Genomic DNA, 23289 nt, shown 5'->3' on the forward strand with positions numbered 1-23289 from the left:
TGAAACCAGATTTCTCTGAATCATGTCTGAAAATGCAACAAAGTGGGACGAGGAAAAGGTCGCAAATGAAGAGACTTAAAAGAAATGTAAAAAGCAGAGCAAAGAAAGCCATAGGTAGAAAATATACCCCTTATCTTCCTTGCTCCTGGCTAAGGACATCAGAGCCCTCCCCTGTACCCTCTGTCACCCCATCTCTGAAACCTCAGCCTTTTGGGCCTGACCTCTCCGACAAAGAAAGGCTGAGAGTAGAGCTTGTTCAGCCTGAACAGAAGCCTCCAGAGAGACCTTAGAGCAGCTTCCAGTGCCTAAGTGGCCTATAAGAAACTGGAGAGGGACTTCTTACAAGTGGATCTAGTGTCAGGAGAAGGGGGAATGGCTTTAAACTGAAAGACAGTAGATTTAGATTGGATATTATAAAGTTCTTTAATGTGAAGGTGGTGCCATACTGGCACAGGTTGCCCAGAGAACCTGTGGCTACCCCATCCCTGGCAGTGTTCAAGGCCAGGCTGGATGGGGCTTTGAGCAACCTGGTCTAATGGAAGGTGTCCCTGCCAATGGCAGGGGGTTGGAACAATATGATCTTTAACGTCTGTCCCTTCCAGCCCAAACCGTTCTGTGATTCTATGACCCTATGAAACTGGAAATTGCTGTTTCTACTCAGCCTTCATCCACCTCACCCTCCCCGCTGGTTCCGTGCATGGCCTTCACTACTCAGTGCACACCAGGTTATTCAGGCCACTCCTCAGAGCAGAAAAACCTCACCTGCAAGACTTCAATTTCAAACAGCCTAAGAGTTTAAAGCAACTGTTCAAATGAGTACTTCCCCTTGTTTCTTTATGCTGAGAAACCAAACACAAACCCAGAAGAGAGACACATGAGCATTTTTTATGAAGGAGATGCTCCCTGCCAGACCTTGTGGTGCCCGCGGGGAAAGGGGGAAAACCTTGGCTGTGTTTTGGCCCCACACCTGAGCCCCAGGGGCTGTCTGATGGCTGGCGGGTGCTGGCCCCAGCCCAAACACTTCTGCCCCAGTATCTGTGGTACAAAGGGATGCTGTAGCCCACAGTGTTTTATCCGGTTGCAATGTCTACCAACCCTCCTCTCCCTGCCTGTTTCGTAGGTGGCCTCTTTCTATAACGCCAGTGAGTCATGGCAGGCAAGGACCTCACCCTTTATGTGTTTTTACTGACTACTGAAAATAGATAAAGGAGTTTCACCCTGGTTTTTCCCATAATTTGCTTCTATTGGACCCTCCTTCCAAACTGGATACAGTCACCTGCTTCACAGTATTTCAGCATGACCACAGAAGATATTTGGCTTGAAGCAGGGTTTTTCTTTGTTAAATCCTATGTTAATGCAGCACAATCTGGCATTTTTCTTTGGAATCCAGAAGGTTAAAATGGTAAATGGAAATCCCCAAAGTATGAACACAGATAATTGCTTCTTTCTTTCTTGTTACAGCAACAGCTCTAAATCCTAACAATACTTGTAAAAGCATCATTACTTTAAAATTATTAATTCTAATGATTAAATTTCCTCTCTCAAATACTTCCATACGGTCTGTACCAGAAGGGCGGGATGAATAAACTTCTTTGGTTCTGGTCCCTGATACTGCTTCACACTGTGAGAACAACTCTGTAGAGTGAAGCCGTAGGTGATGGACTTGGCAGTGCTGTTAATGGTCCGACTTTATGATCTTAAAGGTCTCTTCCAACCTAAATGATTCTATGATTTCACTCAAGTGATACCGGATTGAGCCCTCTGTTTCCAACAGGAGCTCTGTGTGCCTGATAACTGCTTGAATCTACAAAACGTAGACAAGAGTCCTTCAGCTCCAGCTTTGGAGGAAACCTTAACTGCAAGAATAACTGTGACCAGACAGGAAACTTTTAATGCTTCCTCAGCAGGGCCATGACACCAGTCCTGGGGTGAGGCAAACCTCCTACCTGGAACACCAGGAATCTTATTTAAAGATAAGATCGGCTACTTTGTTCATTCTCTCTTGCCAGCTGACCACTGCCAAAGCCCTTGGAGGAATGCAGGATAAAGAAACACAGCCTTTATGCTTAAATATGGAGTGGATTGATACACAAAATAAACATTCAAGGCAACAGCCAGCAGCATCTTACAGATAAAGACAACCTCAGAAAGTCTCACTAACTGGCAAAGGGAATAGTGATTGGCATTGTCCTTCTGCATATAAAGTGAGAGCTGCTGGCACCTACACCGAGCCTGGAAACAAGCAGGAGGTCACACAACTGTTTTCAGCACCAGCACTTACTTGCTGTGACACTGTGCAGGGCAGGTGACTTCATATAAAACTGGGCATCAAAATGTGCAAGCACTGCAAGATGGACAGCTGAAAAGAGTTAAGAGAATTGCCAGACATTCTCCTCTCTAGCTTTCTGCAAAACCCCATCAGTTTTCCCTAAATAAACTACACCATCTGCCAGTATTTCCTATGATGGAATCACACATAAGACCAAAATTACTCACTAAAAACTCATCCCGGATGAAGAACTTGGCTCTTGTGACTTTGGGGTCTTCTCCTGCATCTGGTGTTGCTGTTCAATTAAAAATAAGTGACATCAGAAACATGAAAAGCAAACAGTCACCTGCTTTTCATAATACAAGATCTAGTAAGGAGGAAGCAGTCCTTCAACACAAAACTACATTAAATATCCACAGGAGATTCCCAATAGGTAATCCTACAATGGAAAGGTACTGTAAAACCTGACCATGCATTCAACGTATTTTAGGAACCTGAAAATTGCTGAAATCGTTGCAACAATGTCATTGGTCATATCATAAAGGGGATTACTCAGATCCACAAGTTTGTTCATAAAGATACCAAACAGGTGGGAGTTATGGTTTGACTCTTATCAGAAAATACAACTGGAAAAAGCAGCTGAGCTGTTTGGTTTCTGCAGAGCAGCATCTCCAGAACAAAGCTTCTGCAGGCAGGAATTTGAATTTATAAATGGTTAGTCCAAGATTACACCTGAAAAGAATAACAGCATCAAAAGATATTTTAATATATATGTAAATATATATATGTATGAATATATCTAATGCATGTATACACATATATAATCTATATATATTATTGCCAGGCCCCAAGTCAGCAGAATACTTAGATATACTGCCCATCAAGGGTCCTTAGATTAAATTCTTGTCAAGTAAGAGACTCATTAGTCAGTAATGTCAGCAGATGAAGTCATCTCTATCTAGGCCATGTAACAACTATAAGTGTAAAAAACGATACAGTGAAGAAAGAACTTCTTCATTTCCCTTCAGTGTGATTTCTCTTCATCCAAGATACCAGATCAGATGTTTATAATATGGTAAAAGGCAGAATTTATTAGAACATGGAAACGTATTTTTTGTCTATAGCATCAGGGGTAGACAACAGTGCCATCAGCAGCATTGGAGAGTTCAGTGCTGCTGTCCTTAAACAGGACATGTCCTTAATATCAGCTGAAATTAAGACTAAACGAACAGGTTAAGAATAGGGAGCTGCTTCCTGTGTGAGTATTTTGGATCAGTCTGGATATCTGATGTTAAATCCTGCTAAGAAACACCAAAAACTACTTTATTCTGACAACTGGCTCACTATAAAAAATGCTGAACATTTACCCAAACTCTGTATGTATGTTGATCATATTTGGGAGAGGGAAATTTGGGTGATGGTGACAGAAGGTTTCTTCTGAAAGTCCTTAGCATTATAAAACTAGTGCCAGGTAAACTCAGATTTTAGGACAATTTATTTATCCTCTCCACCTGAAACTCAGCATTATACTCCTGAAATTCCAGACCCGGAAGAAAGCTGAAAATAGATTATTACCATCTTCACTTCTATTACTTAGGCTGTTGTTGATGGTTAATGGACAATGAAAGCCTATTCCAGCATCTGGCTGCAAGCACTACACCAGGGGCATCACGTTAGTGTAGGCAGAGGCTAGTGAGCAGGAAGGGCAAGTTTTACCCCTTTGGCTAGACACTGACCTGAGGCGTTTAGGAAGCCCTCTGCCTGGCATAACACCAGAGCCTACTCACACAATATGCTATTGCAGTGCAGGGATCATTGCAGTTCTTGAAATGATAAGAAACCAAACCCGTGCTAATAGCTCTATTGTCACAGCTCTTTTTGTACTTATGGATGTGGTTTTCCTCCATTAAAGTTCCCTCTTGTCTGCTAGGCTTCCCATCAGTATTTGGAAGGCTGAAGTTTACAGTGTTGGAGGATGCAGAATGGCCAGAAAGTAAGTGTAATGAATCCTTAACAAAGTTCAGCACTGCAGGAAGCCCAGGCAGAAGCATCTGTCAGGGAGAGACATGCCTGCCAGCTCTGCTTTCCCTGGACTGTGGGTTGCTTCAAAACAAGGGAAGGCAGGTGCTCTGCAGCCAGCCACCAGCAGTCTTCCCCACATCCCTCCAACAGCCAGAACCTCTTCAGACCCTGCTTGAGCTGGGGCATCTCCAAGCTGCATGCTGTTGGCATGCTCCTTACCTGACCAACAGTTTGCACAAGCCTATGCTTGTGAGTCTGCGTGTGTGAGACAGAGAGAGGAACAATGGGCTGGGCTACGCCAGCAGGTCCAATCCCTGTGTAGTTGTTGTGGTTTAAACCTTACCATCCTCAGGTACAGTATAATGTGCGTATTCAGGAAAGTAATCTTCGATTTTTGATTTCCCTGCCAAGACTTTTTCAGCCAGCATGTCCTGTTTATTCAAGAACAAAATGATAGAAATGGTCCGTAACCACCTGTCAAAACCAAACCAAATGTTTGTGTTAGCTCTGACACAAGAAAAACATATCACTTCAACAGAGAATTTACTGGCTATTCCTGCATGGATAGAGAGTGAAGTAGTGATAGACAGTGAAGCCTCTAGCAATAGAAAAAAAAGATGACCTAAATTCTTGTTTTAATTAGGTTGTACCTGTGCTAGTGGGTATGTTTATAGGGCCTGTAAATACACACAAAAAACCACAGCAGACATTACTGCAGGGAACAGTCTTTAAAAATTGTTTTCTATATTATCTCTTTGAAATTGAATTGGGAAATGGATGACACTTCCTGAAAGCACCCCAGTCCAAAACCAGGCATTGCTTTCTACTTTGTTTGGTTTTGCTGAAGCAAAAGCAAAAGGCTGGAAAGCTGCCTCCCCCCAGACTGCTCTGTCTTAGCTACTGTTCATTCACAGGGATATCCCGCCTTTTAGGGTGGACTGTATGACATGTGTTGGATCAAAAGAAAACAATCTCTCTTTTGTCCCCAAATTAATACCTTGCCATCACTATGACTTGTGCTCAACATCTTTCTTCTCTCTACGTTAAATTCCTTCCCAGTGGAGAGCATCCTCATAGGTATGTGCTGAGAACTTCGTTACCTTATTTTGTATATTGTTTTTACCTTCTATCACAAACCTGTTCAGATTGCTATTTGTTTACACTACTATAATTTACATGCACTGTGGCAGAATGGCAATTTAATGGCAGTTACAATTAGATTAGATCTGAAATATCATCCCACAAGGCAGAGAGGCTGAGCGCTCTCAGAGACGAGCCTTACGAGAGCGGCTGCCTACGCGGGTATTGAGTGAATCGAGTGCAACGCCAACAGCAAGCTGCTCCTGCTGCTGCACTTGAGGAGGAGATAAAATGTGATTTGGAGGATGCTCTCAGTCTTGGCCGAGCAGCACAGTGATGTCAGGAAGGGGTCTCCCCTGCTTGCCTTGTGGCAGCTGGCACGCTGAGCTTGTTCTTCCAAAGCTGTCCCCATGCTCTGCACCATTTTGGCAGTGGCAGCAAAACAGTGCACCATCCCTGTGCCATAGCCCCCACTGGGGAGGGCTAGGCACCGTGGGGACACCCTGCTACCTGGCCCTACCTGGGCATTTTCTGAATAAACAATCTGATCATATAATAAGGAGAGTCCTATTTTGTAAGGAGTTGAACTGTAGCTAAATTGGGGAAAGTGAGTGGGAAGTGAGGTATGTTTTACCTATTATTCCAGATACTTTTGAAAAGGTCCAGGGATTCCCGTAGTCTGTTTGTGTTATTGTCTTCCCTTATTACCATGTTGTAGCTGCTGCAAGCCACAACGAAGATGATAGCCGTGACATCTGGGCAGAGCATACAGAAGAAAGAAAGAAAGGGAGAAAATAACATCTCTGTTACCCCAGCATATACTCCTTGGGGTAACACTGCCATTACTCCCCAAACTGCCAGAAACACCTGAAGGAAGTAACACTAACACTGGACTCATGTATTAGTGACACACTATGTGTGAATATGGACACTAAGCTGCTCACACCTCAGAGAGCAAGCTCAAAGTAAAGCATGTAGAATATTTTTACTTACCATTAAAGCATTGGATCCATTTTCTTCTCTCATCTCTCTGGCCACCTACATCAAACATGCTGTTAAAAAGCCATAGGATGTTATATCACTTATGTGCACTAGGAAAGTCACACGAAACATGCAGCACGAGGGTTCAGTTTAAACATCTGACAGTGCCAAGGACAGTGATAGTAAAACACCACCTGAAGGTGACAGAGATCTGCTGATGCTGTGCTGCATGTCCCAGAGCTGCACAGCTCTACCTGCTTTGCTCTGCCAGGAGAAGGCTACTGAACCCATGAAATGAGAAATACACTCTTTTCCAGGGCAAATGTTGGCCTTTCCAGCCCACAGAAGTGCTGCAATGTAAGGTTGGAAGTACTGTACCACAAATAGGGGCAGGATTTAGAGTATTTTGAAGGATAACAGGGAGAGTGTGTCTCTGTAAGGAGGAAGACCTGGGGCAGCTCTGCCTCATCAGTGCCACCACCTTTCTGGTCAACAGAGTGGAAGCAGCCCGATAGTGGGTGTTTTAAAGAGACACAGTGTAAAACGGACAAATGCAGAGCTTGCAGCCCTCTGGAAGAAGGGGCACGTTTAACTCTCCTCACTTTATTGTACAAAGTCTGACTCATGGCAGCATTTCCACTGATTTCTACGAGATCTTACCCCAAAAGTATTGTATGAGTTTACAGTGCTATACCAACGAACCAGTTAGTAAAAGCAGCCACAACCCCACAACAGAGCATCGCTAACAAATATAACTGATCTCAGCTCTTTTTGCAAAGCCTGAGGCAACTTACCTGCAGTAAGAGAACTAAAAAACCAAACCCAAACAAGCCAACTCCAACCTGAAAGCTACTATACCAAGCATATATGAGCACAGGCATCTGAAGTAAGTTGTTAAAAATTAGCATAATATTCATAAATTATTACTAACAGACTTACTGGAAATTTACTTTATCTACTTGGAATCTTGTTTCAAAAATCCCTGATGTCAACACTCTGCATCTTAATAGGTCCTGGAAATGAGAACACAGAAGCTGATTAGCAAGGATTTTTGTAACCTCATTCTGCTTTTAAAAGCACGATATATTATTTTCCATGAAAAGTCTTAAATGTTACATTATGTTCAAGTTCAATCAGACTTGCTGGTAAACCTGCATTTGTTCATACTGACACACTGGATATATGCAAACACCATCTCTGATTTGCTTTGTGCACTCTCAGAAAGCAGGAGACCCTACATCCATTCTTCTTGCTGCTCAGTGAAACCTGCTATTGATGGTCACACAATTATGTATGTGACAGGGATAATGAATTCTGAAGTTACATAAAACTAAGAAAAATGTTATTCATGTTGTAAAGTCAAGTATTCAAGTGTTAGAAAACTCCAGATTTACAGTTGCCCAGGCAACTTTAATTCTGCCCTCTTTTGTATTGAATGAGACAGGAATCCTATCGAAATAATAGCTTGTGACTGAGTAATTAAAGCTCTATTACAGAGCACAGGGGAACAGAATTTAAGTTGTACATAAATTTGGCATTTCTTTCTGTTTTTTCAAACTAGCAATACTTCCTAACTTAAATAACATTCTTTTAATAATTAAAAAATAATGATTTCCTTGCTTCTTAAGAGGAAGTAGGCAGAAGCAATTTGCGATGAATACCTCAGGCAATCATGTGCCATCACCATCGCCAGCAGCATTTTTAACCTTGACTATCCAGCACTGCTCTTTGGGCAGTGGGTGCAGAACTATACCAGAGGCTGGAGAAAGCTGCTGGCTGTCTGGCAGTGATGAGACACCCTGAGCAGCCACCCCTTGGCAGGTCTGACTGCCTGGAAAGCATTCTCTTCCTGGGGCAAGGGAAGGGCTGCTTGGTCTAGATTAGCTCTCCTTGCCATGCAAGGAAGCTGGGGAGGGAAGCAGGGAGGAAAGGAGGCAGTCAGTGTGGAGTCCAAGCACAGCTTGCTTTTTCCCTTACCCTACCACCCACTGCTTCAAGTACTGTGGTGGCTGGCAAACCTTGGCTGCTTTGGGAGCTGCATGAACTCAGGCTGAAGGCCAATGATTTAATTATTTTAGTTATTCTATTTGTTAATGTCATTTTCTATCACTTGCTGACATTTATTTGTTGTTGAAGTCAGTCATTATTTGGGGATGGTGGAAAAAATTAAAGGAAGCAAAGGAAAAAAGGAAAATAGTGATTTTTACCAGGTAATTCAGCAGGACAACTGATCCAGTATAATAGGATGAAAATCCAAAAGCAAAAGAGAGCTTTAGAGCAGAAGTTTTCTGCCTGCCAAATACCAATACTTCTGATCTTTGGAGACATAAGGCATTTCTTCCCAAAGGAAGTATCAGGAAAGATTTCTAGATGATGAATGACCGCTCCAGGTAGAGTTGTGCCTCCCAAGAACAAACAGGCCAACACTAACATAAATAATGAAAGCAAAAATGAAGCTTTGCTTCACTGACTTCTCTCTCCAGCAGAGTGATATCAATGCTACAATCAGATCATCAGGTCTGGATGAAGTAAATCCCAGAGTTACTGCTCTGGTCTGCAAATGTCTTGAGGGCTTTAATAATTGATCTTATATTGGGTCAACTATACACATTTCACCTTCTCATACAACGCATACTACTTTTTACTGCCTCCTATTTCAGGATATGGTCAGATTTGTGGCTATAGACCTTAACTAGGTCTGAAGGAACAGGCTCTGCTCCACATAATTCCTTATATGATCTCTGGGAAGTCACTTCATTCCTCTGAATTTCACTCCCTGATTGTAAAATGAGATTTGGAAAATGCATTTTTTTAAGAGCATCCACCTGTTATATACACCCCACACGGTTAGACTGAATTATCCAGTGCAGGGATTCTCTTCTGCCACCTATAGTTGCAGTTTATGACACAATCTTGGCTGAGACTACCAGATGATGGTGGGATACCAGCACTGAAAAATAGCAACCTCAGAGTAAGTTTGCTGAAGGAACAACACAGCCTGAGTGCAGGGAAGGCAGCCGAAGCTGTGCACCATGGTGAAGTCCTTTACTACTCTAAGGCTGCACCACTTCAGCATTAACTTTCCTGAATGTCTTTGTCACTAGAGAATTCTATCAAGATGTATTGGGGAAATACATCACTATGTCACTAGAGTACTCTATCAACATCTGGGGAAAAGTGTACTGTCTTTAAATAAGGCTTAAATAGAAACTACCCTGCCCACAGGAGATGGGCACAGGCTTCAAAGAAGGTGTCTGCAAGACCGCAGAGAAGTCCACAAGGTCTGCTGCTGCCACTCGTGCTCTCCTGGGATTTGGATACTAGAATCCACTGTAGGCTCTTGCCTCTGAAGGGCCCTTCTGAGGGACAGGGGAAGCCTCCCTCTGGGTTACCATCACCTCCACCATTGAAATAAACACTGCTTCTGTGTAGCAAAGGCTGGTGAGGGAAAGCATAGGTTTTTATATTTTCTGTTTCCTTCACTTTGTTTGCAGGATGCAGAATGGAAAAGAAGAAGAGATTACAGGAATCACCGATCTACATACAGCAACACTAAAAGACAAGCTTGCACCATAAAAAAAGCCTCTTCTTCTTGAATATCCACTACTTAAACTGCTAGACTGCATTTTGATATTGTACATTAAGCTCTGTTTCAGCTACTGTTGGGACTAAAATCAATTACATAAAGAATTCATTTGAATAGGAGTCTTGGTTCAGACCCTACCCCATTAGTTATACTAACCTGATCTGTAGGTGTGTAGTCATCCATGCTGACACTGTCAATTCTTTCTAAAAAGCTGAAAGAAAAACAAACACGCACTTAGAGACTGAAAATACTGTCTAGTGTAACACTTTTCGCTAGTTTTTCTGGTTTAGACTCCTGTTGCAAAGTAAAACGTAAATCCAGTGGTAAAGGTATGAGTCCCATGATTTAGTTACACTGATTGAAGTTACATTTCCTGAGCCAAACACCTTTTTACCCAGACTTTGTTTCAATACAGCACTTCTACACTTACTGTTATGATGTAGCACAAGTGGTCCAAATACAATTAAATGTTATAATTTTGGAGGTCCATTAAAAAATACCAAGACTAACCTGTGTCATACCATCATATGATTGTTTAAGCATAAAAAAGATTTTGGGGTTCAAAAAAGAAAATGGGGTGAAGGACTGCCTTTATTTAGCATAATGTTATGTTAACTATAGTCTCAGCCATGTTGCAGCGATGCTTGTTAATACATACAAATAGCTTTGGACCTACATGCTGCCCCACACACTGCAACTAAAGCATAAGTAGTGGAAAGCAAAGCTGACATGAAGTGGGAGCTAACTAGTCTAACTTTTTATGTTGCCAAAACTTGGTGAGATAAAGTGAAATAAAACCTTACAGCTGCAGGGAAGAACAAGAGAAAAGGGAACCAGAAAAAAGGGGAGAAACCACGTTCCTGAAGTATTTAAAAAGTTTTCAAGCTTTAATTCTTTCCCAGAATATGTCAGAATGGCAGTATTAAGGACATAAAAATGTGATTTTTATAGATACAGCTAAAATAGGCAGGATCTCTGTTCTGACTTCCACCCATTTCTTACGTTTCTTACATGTGAGCCTGGCAGACTCATTTTCCCCAGACTGCCCGTGTGACAGAAGCTTTCTTGAATTTCTGCACTGCTATTTCCTATTTGGCAGTGAATATCCCACCAGCTGACTCATCCTGCTACAATATTATCAAGATTTCTTTATCAGCTGGCAAGTTTTTTCCTCATTTTACTTGAGTGTGCATGTGGCATTTACTTAACTGCAGTGGGAAAGACAAAAACACCCCATGAACTCTTGACTATACAATGTGACTCACTGCTAACATGGGGTCACACACTGACCAGTTGAAAAAATGCCCCCTAAAAGCCTGTTTGCAACTGTTAGAGCGCTTTCCCACGGATATGAACTGAAAGGAAAAGAATATACCCTGTATATATATTTGCTTATACTACTCTTCCTTTTTGAGCCTCCATTGTTATAACAAGGAAACAAAATGAACTATCTACAGCTAGAATATCCAGCTTTTCTTTCTGGATGATCAAGGTATGACAGTTAAGCGTATTGTTCAAAACACCACTGTTTAATACAACACGATGGCTGCCTCTTAACAAAACTATGCTCAACAAACTAATGAAAAAGCATCTTTTACAAAAACTTCTGCCCTGCCAAAAGCCACCATAAACAAGTAAAGATACAAAAGTACATCTTTATAGTCAGCTACCATCACCATGAATATAGCTACAGCTATATTCAGAATGACCTCTTTGGTCAGGTGATTTTCATCCCCTAGAGAGTATTGATTAAGCAAAGCTTAAATACAGTTACTCCCACAGGTAATGAAGACACTGGAGCAGAGCAATGTATTTTTAAATGACCCACCTATCATTAATACAACTCTTATCTCATGCTTGCAGCACACAAGATGGAAAAAGGCGGCAAAAAAGCCCAAACCAAAAATGGCTCTGAGCTGAATCTCTTCCTAAATACAGAGTAGTTTTCCTTAATGCAGCTGTTGAGGCAACACTTCCGTATTTCAAAGTCCATTTCAAAGTTTTCTTTCCAGTTTCTTAACCGCTTGATCCAATGGGCCTGGAAGGATGCACTTTTCAACAGGATAAAAGGTCAGTAGAGGGGTAAATCCAGATCTCTTGAGTGCAGTAAGAAGTGGCAATACCAGCAGGTTGAACAAGCCTGCAGAAAATGGGCAGGATCTTGAGGGAGAGCTAGCCAACCGCTGTGGGCACCGTAAGCTCAGGATCGATAAATGCGTGGAAGTCAGGGGAAACAATGCTGCTCAGCCACGGCTGACACAGAAAGGGCTCTGGTTAAGAGTGTAGGCAGAAGCGAGTCTTTCTGCACAAATACGAGCTCATCACAAATCTCACAAGACATGGTGAACCTCCGTTTTTCTTGCAGAATGATTCCTTCTGGAAGTAATGTATAAATCAGAGATGATACATCTTGTTTCCCCATACCAAGGTCATGTTGGCAGAATTTATCCAAAATGATTAAACACAGTATTTAGTACCAATTCATATCTCTCACACCTATAAAACAAGCACATCAGGAAGGCTGCTGGCTGTTAGGTTTGCTCGATCCAAACAGGCAAATGATGGTAAGGAACAGAGGAGTGAGTAACGCAATGTTACACTGCAAATAATCCATGGCAAGGCTGGGAATGAGATAAGTCCTAATTAGATTTCCTATGTACCAGCCCAAGTTGTCTTTCATTTGAGAAATTGTCAGCCCCCACCTGGTAAAAGGATCCATTTAAAATATCCTGAACTGCAACACTACAGTTAAGAGAAAGTGTGCTCTGAGAAATAACATGCACTTAAAAAAACATCACTTGACATGGCAGCTATAATGCTTTATGCTTGTAAGGTTGCTGGCCACATGTGATCTATATTAAATAAATGCAATGATTTACAAGGTTTTACCTGCCACCCCACTGTGTCAAGCAGCAATGATATCGCTAACTCCAATAAATCAACATGCAGCCACTATTAAGATTTGGCTAACTCTGTAGCTTTACAGAAAATTAACCTTTTCAGTGTGTGAAGGACAGGCTTCTTAGTATTTCTTTTGCAACTACATTAAAAGTGCACTGAGATTTCTAGACACTGAGACACACAAAGCTATACTCTTACATTTTGGAAAGAAAATTGGTTCTTGAATATTCTTCATATAAGCTCCTTACTTGGCTAATTAGCACAGTATGAAAAAATAGCTCTGACAGGCAAATGTACACAGTAGGTACAAGTAATGGATTCCAGATGAGATAAGGAGTGAGTACTGCCTCATTACTAAATACATTTACTTCATTCCCATTACTGCATTATTAGAATGGGAAAACTAGAATCACTTTCCTAAATTGTTTTCTAAAGACCGTTAATTTCTACTAATCCTAAATGCCTCTAATAATTATGTTCTGGCATAATATACATTCTTTTATATGCATACATATATATACACACCAGCAAATTTTAAATTTATGTGACTAAAATTTCAATGTAAAGTGCTTGAAGTGGGAAGATACCTCCCAATTGTGGCAACGCTCCTGTCTCTACTCAAAGAATCAGCGTGAGGAAAACACAATAGTAGAAAAATGAGTAAAAATGGACACTGGTGTCACTTATTCTCTCTTTTTAGATCCTGTTTTTTTCAGTCCTGGGATAAAATTATTTTTCACAGAATTATGCCTTTTTAGAATACTGACAGGTCTGCTATTTATGCTGCTTCTATAGAAACCCGTATTTGGAATTTATGTTAATTCTGCAGTGATTGCTTTGCATGCATGTGCAATGAACTTTAAACTCACGCGTTCAATTCAACTGTGACTAAAACTGTAACATATGATAAAATATTTATATTTCTATTTCACAATTGTACTTTTATTTATAAAGGATTCAGTCTGATAATTTTATGACATTTAGATTCTTAGTTTTACAGTAGGGTGTTCTACATTTCCTTACATGGAACAGCATGAACTACTATTTTTGTTTTCTTAAACAGATGAGGCAAGATACTGGAAGGAAGGTCTTCAGTCATCAGTTTGGAAATGCAGTGGTTTGGTTTGCCAACAAATTAAGGAAAAATGGACTGATAAAGTAAAAAAAATCATGAGCTACTGACATTATTATATCTGTTATTAAGCTGATCTGTAGTTTTATAAATATCTTCAGTAGTTTCCTAGGAAACTCAGCTGACACTTAGTTTGACAAGCGATCTCTAAATCCTGTATTATGCAAGCTGTGAACACAAAAGTACAGGTTTTAGATGTGCCTGCCAGTGCATGTGGGAACTATCAATAAGCATTATTCTCTGTAAAAGCCATGGCAATTTGAGCAGCAGTACCAGCTATATAAGAATTTCTGAAAAAAGGATCCATAAATGCACAGATAAAGGGGAGGTAATCGTACATGAAAATCCTTTTCTCCCTGGGTAAATCACTATGTGGTTCTGTATAAATATTCTGACCCCACAAACAAAATCACAATTGAAGGAAAAAATCATGTCTTGAGAATAATATGACAGACACGAAAAAATACTATGCTACATCTGTAAGTGCATTTTGACATCCAATGAATTGGAAAGACGACGTGCTAAACCCGCAGATCAATACAATGAACTACACAACGAATCTTCATCTACTTCAACCATTTTGCGTGCTCTCACCCTAACATTCCAACGGCTTTGTTGCTGTGGAAAACACGAAATCAAACCCATGTCAAAATGCTTGTCTCCTTAAAAGAAAAACGTAACATGGCAACTCTTTAAGGCTGTGGGTATAAATTCTCTGTAAGACTGAGGAATCTCAAATTTATCCTCTTGGAGTTGTCAGGGTCAGCAAACATTCACATTTCTGATGGACAATTAAGAGCTTTGAACTCCTCAGCCAGGCTCAAAACCCAGCAGCCTATTATCTACTCTATGAAACCATCCAGGAGTAGGACTTTTGAATTCCATCCTCTTCGGATGGCAGTAAGTCACGGGAGAGGCAGACATTTCAGAATGAGAACACCTACCCCAGGTCTCTAGGGAGCTGAAATAGAAAATACACCTTCCCCTCCTCCCCATTACAGTTACCAGGGACAACATCAGGATTTGAAATTCTTTTTCTCCTATTTCTTTCTATATTTTAAATTAATAAATAATAGATATATTTCAAATCAACTATAGGTTTACAATCCTGTAATAATAATTTTTCCTACAATATCTGAAATAGGAAACTACAGATTTCTGGTTTTGAGAATACCTTAGGTTCTATGGTTGCATTTCAAGCAATCTCAAGTTATTCTGATATACTTCCCAGTAACTGAGAAAGACACAAAGAAAACAGCCCCCGGTATTATTCTAACCCCGAAAGGATTAATTTTCCCAAGTAACTTGCCAAAAATATCAGCAGAAATCCCTCAGAAGATGGTAAAATTTAACAGCTAAGGATTTTTCTGTCAAATTAAAAAAGTTACTGTATTTTAAACACAGCTACAATGTATTGGTGGAGTTTATCCTCTCTTCCTCTATACCACTCTGCACTCACTTCCCATGAGGAGTAAGCACAGTAGCAAAGGCACAGTGAGGAAGAGAAGGACGGAAACCTGTTTTGGATCCAGTCCGGCTCACCTACGCTGTTCTCCAGTTTTGAATGACAAGTGCTGCATAACCTGTTACAAAGAAAATATCCAGTGCAAATGCTGAAATACAGCCTACTGTAACAGAGCATTTCTTTCAAAAGGGTTAGAAATCTATGTATTGATATTGCTTGTCACATGTTTTTGGTATCTGCTAAGATCCTCAGGACCTCCCTTCTGCTCCTGGCAGCTAAAAAGCATTTATTTCAATATCAAGGTTGTGACACATATGGAAGCAGGGAGATGACAGCAGGCAGCAGGGAGATGTTCTCCTCCTCCCTGCACTCCCTTATATAGGGACTGCAGGGGGCAGCCTCTGCCCAGCCCAACACCTGCATCCCATCCCAGGCATCTTCTCTGGAACCTGTTTGCATACAGAAGCTCAGCTGGATCTCACCCCGAGATTTTGCTAAAATACAAGTGAAACTTGAATTTAATAAAGATCACCAGAACTTACCTTGCTTCTCCTTTTTTCAGCTGTCAAAGCTGTATTTTCCCAAGACCTGCCAACCTCCCAGGAGACCTCACAATGTCTCACCCAGGGCTGGCAAAACAGCTGCTTGGGGATTACAAAAAAAAACCACCGGGATTTATCTGCACCTTCACCCACCTGCAACTCATGTCTTGCCAGCAAGGCAACTGTTGTGCCAGGAGATGAAGAGGTTAAATGTGAGGCTAAGAGAGAGAACAAAGTACAGTCATGCCTGAACCCCCCTGGCTTGTTAACAAGCCAGTAAAGTTTGAGGATTTGTGGTTTAAAGTACTTGGCCAGCTCTCTGCTTGGGGTGAGGGGGGATGCGGCCAGGAGGCAGCTGGAGGTGGGTCATTCACCAGCTCACTGGGGAACACAGACAGCAGATATGCAGCCAGGATGTGGCATCCTGGGCTGTAAAGCTTGTGGTGAAGCTGTGTCTCCCCAAGGCAGCACTGGCCACTCTGAGCTTGCTTCAGAGGGAGAGGAGCAATAAGACTGGGAAGGGTCTCAGGCCAGAAATGGTGCTCTCTGCTAGACACACAAGTAAAGGGCACTTTGCTGTCCCAGTGTCCATACCATATGCCTGCCAGTGGAATTCAGCAGCTTGACAGGGAAGTGTATAACCCATCTCATTTTGTTGCCCTGGCCATGGCTGCTGACTGTTGTGGTCTCAGCTACCATGAAGTCATCAAGAGCAAAGCCAGCATGAGATGCTTCATTTGTAGCAGCAAACTATGCTCCCTGGCAATCCCATGAAGCAGGAAAACTGTAGTTTGAACCCTATTCACAGATGACTACTTTGGCTGAGGCTTTATAAGCTAAGACAGACGATGATGGCTGCAACCAAGGGCTCGTATACCAGTCACCAGGTTATCCTTTCCCGCAGCAATCAGGAGCGCATTTGGCGGGGATAAAGAAAGAGTGAAAATTTGAGTTTTCTCAGTCTATGGGCCCAGTTAAGAATGTTTCCTAGCAGACACCTCACTTTCTCCACAGCTAAGTTGTCTTCTCTCACTATGTACTGCAGCTAAGCTTCATGGGCTTTGGCATGTGTCCAGCTACTAACCTAAACAAATGCACAAGAAGTTCAACTGCATAAAACATTTAATATGTGAGTTGTACCCCCCTTCTGCTTGATAATAGCAATCTGATTATATTTTTTTTAATTGAAAATACATGAACTAAACTAAAGAATGAACAAACTGCATGACTTCCACAACTGCTTGTCCCTACCAGTTCCCTAAATTTGTTAAGAAGCGGTGTGAATTTTGGGAAATGCATTTCTTCCTTCTAAATTTAGCAAACTAGCCGCTTTTTGGCTTAGCAGATGTTTTTGCCTTCCGAGTGAGAGGCCTACAGGGATCATCATTAACCCTCTTCTTAACATAAACACTGACTAAGACCTCAATCTGGAAAACTGCTGCTCACACAGAAAGGTTAGTAGGCTCCAGCAGAAAAGAGACTCATCATCTGCAACTTCTGCTATGTGGGATCTCAGAGAAGAGGGAAGATGGGCAGAAGGAGAAAGAAGATGAAAGGTTATTTATTTATTTTAAAGGTGACAATATTTTTTTATTGTGTGTGCTTAGAAGTTTTATTCCCAGGGGTGCAAGAGGTCTGCAAGAGGCTGCAAAACAGACTAAGAATGAAGCGCCAATAAAATCTGAAGCTTAGATGAGCACATGTAGACCCTCCTTCTGACCACATTCACACCGTCTTGAATTCACTGACTTCAGTGAACTGTCTTCTTCCTCATGAGGATAGTCCTAAGCAGGTAATAATTAAATGCGTACTGATACACGCATGGAATGTTTCTATAGGCATAGATTTTAGTTCTGCAATGTAAAGGCTACACGGGAGCACATTCTGCAATTACAAGTGTAATTCTGAACAGAGGACTAAAAAATAACCCGAAAGCAGAAAGCTCATATTGCATTATCCAGAGAGATCTGGATCCTGGCTGCATTGTGAGCTGATTCGTGGCAGGCTAGGATCTCTTTATCCACAGTCTACATGAAACAACTGTTTAACACCTAGCACCTACACAGACTGTTGCTGGAAGGGAAGCAGATAATACCTGAAATATCAGATGAAATACATGGGCAGAACACAACTGTCCCATCAGGACCTGGAGTACGTGCCTTTAGCCAGAATGGTAGATCAAAACCTTGGGTTTATGTCCCACTAACTAAAGTGCATAGAAGATCTCACCTCCATCTCTTCAGCTGAATTCTTCAAAAAGAACTTGGATTTTTATGATCCAGAAAGCCAAACTGTGTGAAAAGGCCTCAATAATACTCAGAGTTGTAAAATGCATCAGGTTTACAAGCACCAGCTATATACCACAAGGTTGCGAGGAAATGTCTCAAGCTAGCAAAATGTATTTTCACTAGATGTTGCAAATACAGTTTTTCCTGTTACCTGCAGGTTTATCTTGCTGTGATATGGAAAAAATATTTCAGCGCAACTTAAACATCTGGCTGATGGCTTTGCACTTCGGATATCCTCTTAGTGTACAAAAAATGGCTGCACTTTGGATATCCTCTTGGTGTACGCAAAATCCACCAAGTGTGGTGAGCCCTGAAGAATGCAAAATCCAGGTTAGGCAGAGCACTGGTTGTTGTGAATTAAAGATTACCAGTGGAAGTGGTTTGGAATAGTAAGCCTGCTACAGTGATTGCCAAAAAGGAAAAACCAGTTTGACTAGAGTTTTATATAGGAGGCTGATAAAAGAGAAAGCAGAAAATCTCCAAACAGGAGAAGCAAAGGTAACAAAACAGATTTAAAAGGAAGTCACGAGAAGTTTGTGTTTACCAGTGGCACCAGTCCAAGCTCAGTGCAAAAGAACTTGCTGCAAAGAGATTTCATGTTTGAAAGTCAAAGCAGATGATTCAAAAAAGAAGATGCCAGTAGCCCCCAGAAAACCCAGATGAAGAAAAGTGAACTCTTCAGAGTGGCAAACACCTTGACCAGGAAAAGCACACATGCCTGTACATTACTGTTTTCAGATCTACACGTTTTTTGTGACACTTAAATGAAAGGAACAGTGTGTGAAAATCCCGAGGAAAATGAGAGCATATGTTTGCTTTCACCTATCACATGTTTGCCAGGTGTTGACATGACCCAGAGAATTGACATGGCTGGAGTCCTGGGGTTAGACAGGAGGACTGGCACTAGTTCCAAGGCTTAACATTCAGATCACAGAACCAGCTCTCATGAGGATGTCTTAAGAGTCTCCAAGAGATAGGGTCTAGAGTTCCTATACAAACCTACCATTTGAGGAATACAAGGGCTTCCTTGTATTCCTACCAGAGAAGTTTTCTGCATGTGAGATATGAAGTATGTCATAAGTGAAAATTACGAAAACTGAAGAATTTGCTCTACAGAGAAGTCAGGATGGTGACCAGCTTCCGACACACTGCGAACACAGAAAGTGCTAAAGCAGTCCTTGCAGAGCACCTGGTAACATTTCTTTTTCCTTACTGAAGTTTATGAGGTGCAGTTGCAGATCATTTCTCTTCTACACTTCTTATGCCTTGTCCCAGGTCTGGCGTTGCACTTACATACCTCTTTTCCTTGTGTGAAGGGCATGCTTCACAAAAGGTAAAGGTCATGCTGGACACAGACTCTATGAGCATCCCTTCAATGTGCAGGGATGCTGTGAGGTTCACCAGCATATTCTCAAGAGTTACTGGAATAGGATAGTGCCTTGACAAGGTTCAAGGCAAGAAAACTTATACAACGGGACAAAAAGTCATGGCTCAGGAGTTAAGGGACAGAAGGATCATGAAGACTAACATCCAGTGGTTCCAGAGCACTTGACCCCAAAACACCCAACGATCACCAATTGTTCAGAGGTAGACGTGTTGCATTCCCTTTACCAGAGTGAAGAGACACAGTAACCTTTCACCTTTGATGGGAAGGACTCAAAGCCTGCTCTTCCCAAATGTATTCATGCCATGCACCAGAATTTTTAGGGCTGCCCTACTTGTAATCTAGAACAGGTGTGTTACCTTTCTTATTCCCACACAGAACACACTTTGGGAGCTGTACATGAAACAGAGTATCAGATATATATCATGATCAGTTGCCTTAGACATTACCAAGTGAAAATAAGAACAACATCAAGCAGAGGTCTAGCACTGTGGAAACAAATGCTGGACATAACCATGAGACTCACGAGAAAATTCCTGTATCTACAAATGATGCTGCTGAAATGTTTTTATTAAATCCCCATTATTGTGCACATTTTAGAACAGGATATATTTAACCACTGAATGTATTCAAGCAATTGGTCATAACACCTACAGCTTGGCTAAGTGATTTCCTCGGGCAGCTGGAGGTAGGCATGGAGCTGAAGTGAGGGGATGAATTGTTACTACAAAAATGTAAGGAAGAAGGATAGAGTGACCACATCCAACTTGCTAATAATTGGCCTAATTCCATTTAAAAGTTACAAGCTATTTAAACAGAACAAGGGTTATAAAACTTAGTGCTCAAAACTAGCCCTACAACCCAGCTACTTGTACATTTGACAGTAAGTCAACACTAACATTTATTATTAATACATTTTGTGAAAAGCATTCCTATCGCTGTACTTTGTGTACCTTCCTTTTCCTTCCCATCAACTTTCCTCAATTTTTTTTCAGTGTACAGTGCATTTGTACTATTAAAACAACAACACAATGATTTAGGTTTGAGGAACGAGGAAAACAATTATGCAACAACCTGATTATGTCTTGCTTCAAGTTACTTTAAAGATTATATTACACTCATGTTTTTAATCTCTCCACCCTGTTCCCAACAGGTGGTTTGTCATTCTGGGGTCTGGTTTATGAAAAGCTGGAGCAAATGGGTCTTTTTTCAATAGGCAAAAGACCAGCAAAGGTCTCTGGTTTCTTGATAACAGAGGATTCAGCACCACAGGCAATCCTCACTGCTCCCTGTGTAGACTTGGTGCTGAGACGCTCACTGTCAGTGCCTGCACATGGCCTGAGGCAGAAAAGCTTGGGAAGGAGGCTGAGCAGCACTGGGCATGCTGTGTTGGTCCTGCAATACAGCAGTAGCACCTGAGCCAGCTTAAAGGACCTGTTGTGGAGCCACCTGGAAGACTGGCAGTTGCAGCTCCTTGCAAGATCACAGCCAACATCATCATCCCTTAGGGTATCACGGTGCTACTGTGAGAACAACTTTGGCCTTTACAGCTGAAAAATTGCCCTGCCGCTTCATAGGATTTGCTGCTTTGTACAATGTACACATCTGCAAGGAAGGTCAGAAGACTGATAAAAGCTCACTTTATCAAAAAAATCCAATGAAGCCAATTTTAAATCCTAGAAAACTTCTAAAGCTCTCAAAACAGGCACCGAGAAGGAAGTTGAACTTCCCAATTTGTCTTCTCCACCCCTACAGTTAGAGGAAAAAACATGGAAGATGTATGCAATAGCAGCTGAAGAAGGCTGACAAGGAATATACAAATAAGGCATAAATGTCAAAAACTCAAAGCCAGTTGTCAGTTCAGATCTCAAAATGTTGTCATTTCTCTCTTTCTTCTTTTAAAGAGAAGATTAAAAATACCATCCCCAATTTGCATATAGCCTGTGGAAACGAAAAGCAGGAATCATTTGCTCTCTAGTTACGGAATCACCACTCACTCATTTACGGAATGATGTAGAGCTGGCGGTATGTTGGCAGGTCATCCTGTGGTAGGGCTGTGAGGACAGGTACAAGTTTTGTATTTTCAGGGAGAAATGCAGATGTGTATTTATCCTGCTTTCTCTTTCCCACTTCAGACCTGAGAGCTCCTAGAACTGCGAAGTCCTACCAAATTAATTGTTTTCCATCGAACTGTGTGTGTGACACTGGGGTTCAGATGCTGGGAAATACTCTGAGCAGGAGTGTGCCTGGCACCTGTCCTGAGGGCGAGAACTACTTTTGTGATTGCCTCTAAGGATTTGACCTTTTTTACCAGAAAGTCCACATTAAACCAAATCCTAACGCATATAATTACTTGGGAGAGCAAGTGCCCTCAGGAGGTAGAGCCAAGAGGATCTAAAGTAGGGTGTGAAGAAGAATGAGGATCTTTCACTTTAGCCTCTGGGATCTTGGCTCCACAATGAGATTTAACTCTCAATCACACAGAGTTGGACGTTTTTCAAACAATAAATCCGGAAAGCTTCACTAAGTGATACCAGACCTAAACTGCTAAGTTACAGACAAAACCTGAGCTCTGTGCAAGGGTATCCTACAGAATTACTGTCTCTGACTTCTAATTCCTCAAAAAAGGAACTTGGAATTTTTAAATTAATGGTATAAATAAAAAATGCTCTTCTATTCCCTAAAAAAGAAGAGCAATAAAAGGAAAAAAACCCAACCTCAAAAAACCTTTCTCCAAAATGGTTTTCAATAATGAGGTGCTCTGTAGTTCACTGCACATAGAGCACAGAAGATTAATTAGAGACTAGACATTTTATTAAAGTCATCATAGAAACAGAATCAAACCACAAAGTTTTGTTGTTCTTTGGTTTTCTACTTCCAATTAAATAGGATTTCTGATCCCAAATACCAGAGCACAGGTATGGCAGCCAAATCTGTGGGCATTTATTTTAATCAAATAAACACACAGATAATTGCTAATCTTATAATCCCTTCAAATTGTTAGCAACCTTCTTAATTAGATTACAAATAATCCAGGCCTGACACTGGCACTGTAAATACTGATCTCTTGCCCTTAACAAATGTCTGTCTTGCAACAGGATATCACTCATTAGACTTCAAAGCACCAGAAGTTCACACATCCCTCAGAAAAATAATTACTTTATGGAGGGCACAATGACAAAAAATTTTAAGTAAATTCAAAAAGTACACATTTACAACACAACATGGTATTTTGAAAGCAGAAGCCATTCCTTAATTCAGCAGGTGCTGATACTTTACCCATTTACATGATGCTCTTTTGAGAAGGTCTCAGTGCTACTCATATCAAAGGGCAAAGAGCAATGCTCACACTTAAAGGAACTATTTCTGTTTTTTTAAATTTCAGTGCTTTATTAAGTATTTCTAATACCTTCAGCACAAACCCTTGAAAACCCTAGAACAAATGGGAAATAAACAAAGAAGTGTAACTATTAAACAACCACGTATCTTTAAGACATACATCTTCATCTACTGGTTACGTGTCAGATTTGGGGCTGCTCTGACCTAAATTCAGCTCAGGCACTGGCAACACACTTCTGAGCAGATCTGGTGTCAAAACAGTACGTGGACAGAAGCCAAATCACAGAAGTGAGGAAATGG

The 23289-nt window shown here is 41.3% G+C and overlaps 2 protein-coding genes across 5 annotated transcripts in view; both read right to left on the minus strand.

Annotated features, from left to right (window-relative positions):
• The window catches only part of TUBB6 (tubulin beta 6 class V), a 154381-nt gene that overhangs the window by 109749 nt on the left and 21343 nt on the right, over window positions 1-23289 (minus strand). The gene's annotated exons all lie outside the window — the stretch shown is intronic.
• The window catches only part of GNAL (G protein subunit alpha L), a 194842-nt gene that overhangs the window by 5579 nt on the left and 165974 nt on the right, over window positions 1-23289 (minus strand). For all 4 annotated transcript variants that reach the window (XM_061357432.1, XM_061357435.1, XM_061357436.1 and 1 more), the window contains 6 exons: window positions 10095-10149; window positions 7292-7365; window positions 6365-6423; window positions 6006-6126; window positions 4635-4765; window positions 2497-2564 (listed from right to left, as the gene is read on the minus strand). In XM_061357432.1, the coding sequence (XP_061213416.1) occupies window positions 2497-2564; window positions 4635-4765; window positions 6006-6126; window positions 6365-6423; window positions 7292-7365; window positions 10095-10149 (508 nt within the window). The remainder of the gene's footprint in view (window positions 1-2496; window positions 2565-4634; window positions 4766-6005; window positions 6127-6364; window positions 6424-7291; window positions 7366-10094; window positions 10150-23289) is intronic.

This window comes from Neopsephotus bourkii, unplaced genomic scaffold (assembly GCF_033783945.1).
Source record: "Neopsephotus bourkii isolate Nb327-2 ecotype Australia unplaced genomic scaffold, CSIRO-AGI_Nbou_v1 NB_894, whole genome shotgun sequence".
Taxonomy (NCBI): domain Eukaryota; kingdom Metazoa; phylum Chordata; class Aves; order Psittaciformes; family Psittacidae; genus Neopsephotus; species Neopsephotus bourkii.